Consider the following 10,339-nt stretch of genomic DNA (forward strand, 5'->3'; position numbering starts at 1 on the left):
TTCCCAGCATTCGGCTCTTCTCCATTTAACATTGGAAAGGTAAAATATAAAAACTGCTGTGATCAGAATTCCAGCTGCCAACTCCCAAATCTTTGACTGGACATCTCAGTTCCACCTAATAGTGGGCAGATTACATAGCACTCCAGAGCATGGCTACAGAGTAGTATTCTCAAGTATGAGTTCTTTGCTTACTTTCAATGAAGCTTTGCTAGACTTACTGCCCCTTTTACAAAGCATCTTTTTAAAGTTTTGTTGCATTTTCTGTACATGATATAGAGATGAATTCAATCTTGACTCAAGTCCTAGGGGGAAAATGAGGCAGGTAAACATAAAACAGATACTCCAGGGAATTTAAATGTTTGCAGTGGGTTTACTCCCAGTCCTAATTGTCCCTAATTTTACTTAGACTCTCATTTCTCTTAATGATGTGTAACCCAGTTTTATTTTTTATTTCACTACTATTGTAATGTTATTCTGGTCTGTGTCTTTAATAAAAACTTTGCTTTATTTGGGAACTAAATTTGACATGATGTAACTTCTGTGCAAGCATTTCTGTTTTAAAGCTTGTGGCCCACTGTGGTTTTGAGAGGTTTAAATGACTTCGTGTTTCATGTTCCCCAAAGTTCCTATTCCATTTGACTTATTTAATCATTCAAAAATTATGTTGATTTTAACACTAGCATGCTGCATAATATCAATCTGCAGCATCTTTATTTTCTAGAATTACTTGAAACCTACATGCAGTCTATAAACTTTAAAAAAAATAGAAGTAATGGTCAGCTACTGCATACCAGTGTTTTATTTGGACATGCACTCACCTGCCCAGAAAAAAAAGGTAAGTACAGGTAATAGTATTCTTCAGAGGAGAGAAGCATTGCAGGTACAGTAAAATTTTGTAGGCTTGACCAATCCTAGCTCTTTCCTGCCATCTAGTGATCTGTTTTTTGCAGTCCAAATCTGGTAGCCCTAGCATTATTGCTAAGTTGTCTAGGGCTGCCATTTGTTTAGGAATATTATATATATTATATAGGTCATCCTATATATGGCAGCTGATTAACCAGTAGATGGCAAGAAGAGGGGTTTTTTGTATCTGCTCCTTCTAGTGGTCCATTTTTTGCAGTTCAGATACACCACTCTATACAGCCTATCAGTACCCATTTTGTCATGGTGTCCAAGATTATAATCTCCACATTCAAATTGTACCCACACATTCCAAAGGTAGGCAGGCACTCAGCTGAAGATGATGAAAGGGTGCAGCCTCCCAGGCAAATTCCCTGCTTTCCTTCCTTGCAGACCTTAACTATAGTTCACAATTTTATTAACCTTCTTAAAATGTGATCAGTAGTAATCAAAAGAAAGCTTGTTAGTGATGTCTGGTCAAGTTGTAAGTTTTTGTATTCACTGTAGTTAATATGGGTTGAAGTATGAGATATGTAGTCTCTAGGAACAATGTACATAATGAAGCAACAGACAATATACTTATCCATTATTTTAATCATGCAAAGACAGGCATAAACTGTACTGGTCCACTTCTTCATAGCACAAGAGTATTTTTATGATTACTGTTTAGTGACATCCAATACATTTTAACTATTCAAAAGTAAGACTTTTGTTCTTCGACAGAAGTAGTTCTAAGCCAAAACTAGTTTTGGTTGCTTTATTAAATGGGCTAGTTCTGTGTCCAGTTTTTTTGTTTTTGTTTTTTTATTTTACTTGCAGACTTCATCCAAACATAATAGTAAAGGCTGATAGCTTTTTGATGCTAAAGAAAATTACATTTTGTGGATAATGATCCAAGCTCATGAACAGAACTTTCAATTTTCTCATACACTGCAATTCAAAGTACCATCATCTTCAATATAAAAAGATATCTACCTTCAGTTAAGTTCTGAACTATTTAATGATTTGAGAGTTATCAATTTTAAAAAATGACAATTTTTGACATCCTTTGCCACCAGCCCTGCTGGTATGACTGATAGATTGTACAGTAATCCAAATTCCTGGAGAGTGATGAAAGGTTCCAGAATATATCCTCTTCCCCTCCCCTTTCCCCCAAAAGTTCCCCAGCTATCTTCAATTAAAAATACCTTTCAACACATCTATAAGGAAAGAAAATATGTTGGTTACTTTTCACCTTAGGAAGAAAAATATTTTTTTCTTATTTAATTATGCAGTGAATAGCAATCTCAACTTCTGCTCCTAAATATGAGCAACTATACATTAAGCAGAATCTTTAAACATATGTACATTTTTTTTAAAAAAAAAACCTAGGATGTTATTTGGAAATGAAATATGGGTTTTGCTGACTGTACAATAGCATTCTTCAAACAAGGCAATGGCGTTGCTGAAATGAACTGTCCTCTTTAGTTGCTACCATTCCACCATAAGGAATGTTCTTTCTTTCTTCCAGGTGTAACTAATGAGAATGCATTGGCTTCATTTGAAGGACATTGTATGTGTCCTTTGTTGCTTGGCTGAGGCCCTGATAAAGAGAAAATATATGATTAGAAAACAAATAATTAGACTTTATTAACCATAGATTCAGATTCAGTGTTGCCTTTAGCAAGGGTACTAAATCTAAGGTCTGATAGCAACATTTGTAAGAAGAGAAGAATCCAACTACTTCCTAATCATCTTCCCTTGTACATCTTTCTTGCAAGCATAGGCAGGCAATAGGACCAAAAGTATTCAGAGAATGAAGGGGGGAATAAGAACAGTGAATAAATTGCTTTAGACAGATCTCAGTGAATTAAGAGTTAAAGAAATTACAGGGAGGGATTCTGTTGTTATCTTACCTGATAAAGAATATCATTGCCTTTGCCACAATGTCTCTAGAAAAGAAAAGGCCAGGATTAATAGACTTCAAGGGAGAAGTCAAGTGGGGAATTAGTCTGGAATCTCTACATAGGCACAGGAAAGCAAGATCAGACCCCTCCCCTTTGAATGTCATTAAACCTTGTCTAGCCCAGGTGCAAACCACCAGTCTATGAATTGTATTATAGGCATGAGCAATAAAAATAGCTAACTGAACTCTTGTGTGGTATAATTGTTCGCACAACCAGCATGTATTTATGATGTTTGCAGCATTCAGGGTCACATGATTGCCATTTGCAACCTTCCCAGTGAGTTTTGATAAGCAGTCAATGGACAAAGCCACATTTGCTTAAGGTTCACATGATTCGCTTAACAACTATGGTAAAAAGGTTGTAAAGTCAAGTGTGATTCACTTAATGACCACATCACTTAAATGGAAATTCTAGCTCTAATTATAGTCATAAATTGTGGACTCCCCCGTATTAGCCTGTTCCAACAAGGGCAACATTTTTGTGATTGTTCTTCACAATTTTACCCAATTTTACCTGACAGAGATACTATGAAAAAATTATAATCAGAAAACACAAACTACAAAATTGTCTTCTGTTTTGTACGACTATTGTAGATAAGTTTATGCTGATAAGACAGCTTCTCCCTAGCTGGTACTTTCACATGTATTGAATTAATACTGTCATTATTCTGCATTATGGAACTGTAGTTCAATGCAGCTTAAAATAGGAGGCCCCAACCCCGGGTCCACAGCCCGGTACCAGCCATGGCCCTTTGGGAATTGGACCACGCATGCATGGGGCAAGTGTGTGAGCACGTGAAGCTTAATTTGTGCAAATGGTGAGCACATGCGCAAAACCGTCTCTTCTACCCCCACTGCTGCTGGTCCGCAGAGCTGGAAAGTTTAGGGACCGCTGGTTTCAAGGATAGGACTGGGAAAGCTTGAATAGAAATGCATGTATAAGATTTGTATAGATGCCCATTTTAAAATACAATTCTGGATGGCTCACAACAATAGTAAAACCCTGAATTACAAAAACCATAAAACAAAATCATAAAACATAACCAAAAGCCAGCGCCTCACTCATCTTGGGATACTCCAACAACCAATTTAGAGCAACCACATTCTACCCCAATGACTGGGTATGAAGCCCAGAAGGCTAAACTAGCAGGGGCCTGCCAGAAAAGGCACGCTTCAGAGATCCTACTAGATGGCAACAGTTCAGGGAAGGGACCTGGACGTATCTTCCTACATGTTGGCAGAAACCCCCAGGGACAGGCCGTCCCATGCCATGTAAGACATTAAAAGTAATAACCAGTACCTGGAAGAAACAGAGCCAGTGCAACTCATGCAACAAAGGTGTAACATGGGCAAACCTTGAAGTACCCACTCATCCAGAGAAGTGCAATCCTGCCTAGAGTCAACAATGACAAATTGTTGATTGCAGCTACCTTTTGTGCATCCAAAATGATAGAAAATATCACTTACCTCTCCTTTCTTTCCAATTTCACTGTATGCTTCACCCATCTTATCCCGCTGTAGGGACTAGCCATGGAAAACCATAAAACAGTATTAGTGAAAAGAAAATTTAAGAAAAATCTTAATTTTCTCTAGTGCCTTTTCTTACAGTTTCTGATGCATTTGATTAATCTTTTCACTCTGGCCAGTATGTCCTTGCTCTTCCCAGCCCAAATTGTAAGAAAGATATTTCCCAAAATGTGTTTATGGCTGCTATTTTAGCAAAACATTTACTCTTCATTGTTTTTTCTTTGTCAACCATTATCTCAGGCACTATTTATGCAGATTTGAGAGCAATGCTATTTGGAAAGCAACCATTCCCCATTTTTTTCCCCAATCTGGGATTTGGTTAAACTATAAACACAAGATTTGTTGCAATAGAGGAAGCCCAGGTTTCCTGTACATGCTCAATAGTTTGTTTTACAACATACAGTAGAAGTTAGATTCCTCTGATATAGAGAGCAAAATGTCCACAAAAAAGATGATCAATAATCTGATAAACATCTCCCAAAGTCCAGAGAAGGATGACTACTAACAGCTGTTCTTGCTGTCACTGTTAATCCTTTCAGGTAGGTCAGGTTAAAAAAACAATCCAGAAAAAAAACTAGAATTCTATTTTATTGATATAATCTTCAATAACAGAAGCTTGAAAACCTGACAGCTTTCTTTCCTGTTAAAGAAAAAGAAAGGCAAAATGGGGCGATCTTGAGTATCTTAAGACTCATAAACACATAAAAAAATAGACTGGTTGATTTTTATTTACTTATATTCCTTTCTGCATCATGTGAAGAAGTAGTTGTGTTACATCCCAACATAGAGAATTTTTTTTCCCAAAACCTTATTCACAAAACTCTGGAAAAGGTTGCATATGAAAACAACTTCTTTCCAAACACACACTCACACATATTCTTTCAAAATGCTGTGGTGGATGATTAAGTAAATTATAATAACAGTCAGTTCTTGGATCTACTCACAGTGTAAACTTTGTCCTGAGGTTTCTTTCTTCTGCGCTAGAAAGAAAGAAACATTCTCCTAATCATTCTTATATATACCAAGTCTGAAGACAAAAGAGAAGGCATGGTGGGAGAGCTGACAGAACAGTTATATCATGGTGGGAGAGCTGACAGAGCACTTGCATCAACATCCATTGCACAACTCTGATGCCATAACCATCAGAGAAGTCAGTTGTAGATTGATACTATTCATTCCTTAAAGCACAAGGGGGTCATGGTCTTGTGCTTCCTCCACCAAGCTATGCCTACATGTTTTGTGGCAACTGCCTGCACAGAAAAAATGGTGAAGATACCTGGTTTTCCACAGCCATTTCAAGATCTGTATCTGGTTTTTTTACTGCCAGAGAATCATATTCATCTCTGTGTCCGGTAGATAGTTTCTGAAGGAGAAGAAAAAAAGAGATACTACTAACTACAATGTCCAATTTCCTCTTGAGCTAACCAATTTTCCCCAAGTTAAGGATGGGTAATTTGGTTTTAGGTGAAGCACTAGACACAAAAAGTCAAGTAAATCTGTATATAGATAGTCCTCAATTTACGACGGTAATGAAGCCTGTCCATCACAGTCATAAGTTGTGACAATTGTACATGACTGGTGACGTTTTTTGCAGCGGTTGTTAAGTGAACTCTGAAGTTATTAAATTAATGAATGGCTCACTATGGGTCTCTTTGCCCAAACACAGAAGTAAATGTTTTCAGCAAAACCATGATAAAATAGTCACATGATCTCTGTGTGGGAGCCAGCCATTAGCCAGGTTGTAAGTACCCTGAGGAGATCCATCACAACTTTGTACAGTTACTAAGCAATCAGTCGTACAGAGGACTATCTGTATTTTACCTAAAGCTCAAGATAATAGCTCTTAACCACAACCAAACTTTTACAGTTGCAGAACTCTGAGCAAATAACTAATTAAATCATTAAGGAGTTCATTACTCCTTTGTCCAAAAATATCGGGTATAACTGATTAATTCAACCAAACTACACTGACTCTAGCTTACATTGTATTTAACCTGGAAAGTTTTTAATTTTTATTTTAAGACATTTAAGGAGCAAAATAAATGACTACATAGAAAAAAGATAGTTAAAAAAAACAAAATAGATGAAAACATATCAGTAAACAGAATTTTCAAAAGTTTTCAGTGTTTAATTTTTTCCCCATCTTTTCAATTATATTTCATATACATGAGTATCTACATACACACACATACAAACATATTTACAGCAATACCTGTTTATGATGTAGTTTTCTCATTTTATTTAATCTTTGGAGCATCCTTATTTTCCATCCGAGGATAAATCTCTCACACATTAAGTGCTCTCTGTCCCTTTTTATCTACCTTGTCCCATTATTCACATGAAATTGGAAACTTGTACAGTATATAACTTCTCATGAACCGATTTCATCCCTAACTCTGCTTACCTGGAGCTTTTCTAATCTCACCTTAAATAGTCAGTGCTCGTTATTCAGCTATAAAGTTATCCCAGTATTCTTTGGTAAGCGTATAAAATACTCTTTAGTGTTGCCTTAAACTTCTTATTATATATTCTGTGAACCTTAAGCAAACAGATGATACTAAAAAGGAAACCAAAGCCATCACATAATGTATAAAGTTGTCATAGCAGCATCTCTAGCTGACTTTTTCCTCCAGATAATCAAATATTGGGGAATGGGATTTTCAGGAATATAGTGAAAATATTGCAATAATTGCAAGTGCTTCTTGGTTGAAAATGTTCTTTGCCAAGTGTTTTGGTTTGTAAAAGTCAGAATGTCTTACCATTGGCTATTCTATGAATGCAATTGATGTGAGTGAAATCTAAAACATTGGCAGAGTTCTCTCTCTCTCTCTCTCTCTCTCTCTCTCTCTCTCTCTCTCTCTCTCTCTCCATCCACATAGAGAGAGAGAGAATGTGTGTCCTTCTTCAGAAAGCCTACTGAATAAGCAAAATCCTATATCAAGTAAACCACTACAATTGCCTTAATTAAAAATGAGCTGTATAACTATGGCCTGGAGGTTCTCCTATAGTTGCACACGAGAACCTCCCCACCCCTTTTACTTGGCATTTAGTAATTTTGGTGGAAGAAGGTAGCAGGGAATCCCTATACTATACTAAAAGGAATCATTTTGACTTGGGCCCCTGAATAAATCTCACTGGATTCCGCAGGCAGATTGATATCTCAATTTTCCAACTTGTATGTTACCTCGTCCCTTTAATTTATTTGTAGGTGCCAGATTATATAAGAGACATAAAAAAATCACTACTTACATTATATATGTCATTTGCATTTTGAGAAGGCTTGGATTCAGTAGAGCGATTGCTTAGCTGGAAAAATATTGACAAATATGTAATATAAGAGCTTTTACTCACAAAACTGTCCATTTCTATTCCAAAGGCCACTAGGGATTTATAAAATAGTGACAGTGTATTACTGAGCCTTCAGCGAACACTATATATTAGCTCTTTCCAACTGGACACCCTCCAAATGTATAATAATAATAATAATAATAATAATAATAATAATAATAATAATAATAATAATAATAATAATGATGTTGGACGGGATCTTGGAGGTCATCTAGTCCAATCCCTTGCCCAGACAGGAAACCCTATACCAATGATGGCGAACTTTTCAGAGACTGAGTGCCCAAACTGCAACCCAAAACCCACTTATGTATCGTCGGGTGGTGGGTGGGCGTGACCCATTGGGTGGGTGTGGTCCATTGGGTGGGCGTGGCTTTGGTGGTAACGGCAGACTGGGTGGGACTAAAAAATTCAATCAATGAATTCCAACTGCGAGATCTTTTTTTCCCGCGAGTTGAAATTGATTGATTGAACCTTTTTTTTTTTGCACACGGTGGCGGAGGCCTAAAGCGAAAAGGTTTTATAAAAACCAGCTGAAGGCCTAGGACTGGGGCGACAGTGCGCGTGCCCACAGAGAGGGCTCTGCATGCCACCTGTGGCACGCGTGCCATAGGTTCCCTATCACGGCCCTATACCATTTCAGACAAATGGCTGTCCAATCTCTTCTTAAAGACTGGAACTGCATTTCCCAGAATTCTCTAGGAGTAGGACACTAAGTTACGGTAGGCTGCTAAATTTTCCTTTATTTCATTTTTAAAAATGCCTTAACTCTGGTCCTGTCCAAAAAAACAAACCTATAGCTAATAGTTAAAAGTAGAATATTAAATAAAACAAAAACAAAACAGTTGTTCAAACTCTTAAATGTAAGATTTATTATTAACGATTTCCCATCTTTTCCAAACTGTTTACAAACAATGTCTACCTAATAGTCTTCCCAACTGAATATGTCTCCTCACTGAATGTGGAACTTCAGCTTCCATAATACTGCAAGGCAATGTGGCCACTGCAGGATAAAATCCAATATAGCTAGCAATCACAGGATTGGGGAAAGTGATGCAAATCTGCAACATCTGAGAGTAACAACTAATAATGTAGGAAACATTTTGACTGGGTATTGAACTTTGGGATAAGATACAGAAGGATAATCTTTCTATAATAGTTATATGAGAGACATTGCAGTGTTATAGAACTGTTGCAGTGAAAGTTGATTTCACGGAGTAATTTCTCTTAATTTTATATCATTAAGATTTACATCAACATTCAAACATACAATCAAAGGGATTAAAGTCACAGGGACCTTTTTTCTTTCAGGTTCCTCTGTGTGTATGTAAAACAATAAAGAAATCTCTTTCTGAAAATATCTTACCTTTACTTTCATGAAAAGGGCTGTGATGATGATAGCATATATTAAAAGGATCCCATCCAGAATGTAGCACAGCTTTGGATCTGCTAATCCCAGTGCATCAGCATCTGTTTTGTTTTGTTTAAAAAAAAAACCAATAACTAATGGGTCAGTTCTACAGAGAAAGGATTTAAAGCAAACCATGAGCAAACCAGCTTTCATAAACTAGTACTCTCAAGATTACAATTCCTACTTTCTCAACTAGCATGCTCAATGACTTTTAAGCAACTTCCATTTTTGTCATCTCATGGGGATATTAGAATAACAGTTACACATTGCCATGCATGTTTTACAGATCTGGCTATTATTAATAAAAAAGTAACTTGTTGCTGAGGTGATATAAAGCCCTCATTGTTATCATTTTACATAATAATGGTTCAATGATTCTAGAGCACGAAACTCGCCGCATCATATGACATGTCGCGATGTATCACAACGTTTTTTGCATTGCCGGAGCTGGGGTGGGCGCAGCCTCCGCATGATGCAACCAGCTTGCGGGCTGGCAATTTGACACCCCTATTCTACAACATCCAGGTTCCCCAGAAAAACATCACACTAAAATCCCAGTAAAATTAATGGGCCATAGATCATTGCAACTACTGTAATTTGTCCTACTGATTTTCAATGGATCATAATCAACACTAACGTTTTTCAAGATTTGGGCCATGTTCTTTATTCCAAATACAATTGAGGCCAACATTTAATGCTTCAATAATACTATTTACAGCAGAAATAGGCAATCTTATTTTAGCCAATCTTATTTTTGTCTTTAAGTGATATTGTTAAGGGCTGAAATCCTAAAGATCAGTACATTAAAAAAGAAAAACTTAAGTGGATTACATATATACTTTAATTAAATATTAATCCTTTATATAATAATTTCCCTTATTTGTGACAATTAAAAATTATAGTTCTTCAGCAGCATTAAGAAAAACTGTGAAGCTCACTCAGGATTTTGTTTTGCTCCCTGATCTAGAAGTATTTCAATATTTGTTTATTATTTATTAGATCCATAATGTGTCTGTTTTGTTACTGAGAGATCTCTAAAACATGCATCCAATATCTAAAGATATTTCACTTCATGCTGCAGTATTCTTCTTCAGCTTGTGGCGTGATTAAAATATTGGACTTAGACAGAGAAAACCCAGGTTTATGCCCCCACTTGTTCACAAAGGTCACTGGTTGACTTTGGACCATGATTCTCAGCCCAACCTACTTCA

The 10,339-nt window shown here is 36.6% G+C and overlaps 1 protein-coding gene across 1 annotated transcript; it reads right to left on the reverse strand.

Annotated features, from left to right (window-relative positions):
- Nucleotides 1-1,478: 1,478 nt before the first annotated feature.
- Nucleotides 1,479-9,786, reverse strand: CD247 (CD247 molecule). The gene is made up of 8 exons (XM_015826563.1): nucleotides 9,735-9,786; nucleotides 9,084-9,187; nucleotides 7,622-7,678; nucleotides 5,649-5,735; nucleotides 5,317-5,352; nucleotides 4,313-4,369; nucleotides 2,796-2,831; nucleotides 1,479-2,482 (listed from the first exon to the last, which is right to left on the reverse strand). The coding sequence occupies exons 1-8, from the start codon at nucleotides 9,784-9,786 to the stop codon at nucleotides 2,417-2,419; spliced, it is 495 nt and encodes a 164-aa protein (XP_015682049.1). The 3' UTR covers nucleotides 1,479-2,416.
- Between the last annotated feature and the right edge of the window lie 553 nt (nucleotides 9,787-10,339).

Source organism: Protobothrops mucrosquamatus, unplaced genomic scaffold, assembly GCF_001527695.2.
Source record: "Protobothrops mucrosquamatus isolate PMUCROS unplaced genomic scaffold, P.Mucros_1.0 scaffold3180, whole genome shotgun sequence".
Lineage (NCBI taxonomy): Eukaryota > Metazoa > Chordata > Lepidosauria > Squamata > Viperidae > Protobothrops > Protobothrops mucrosquamatus.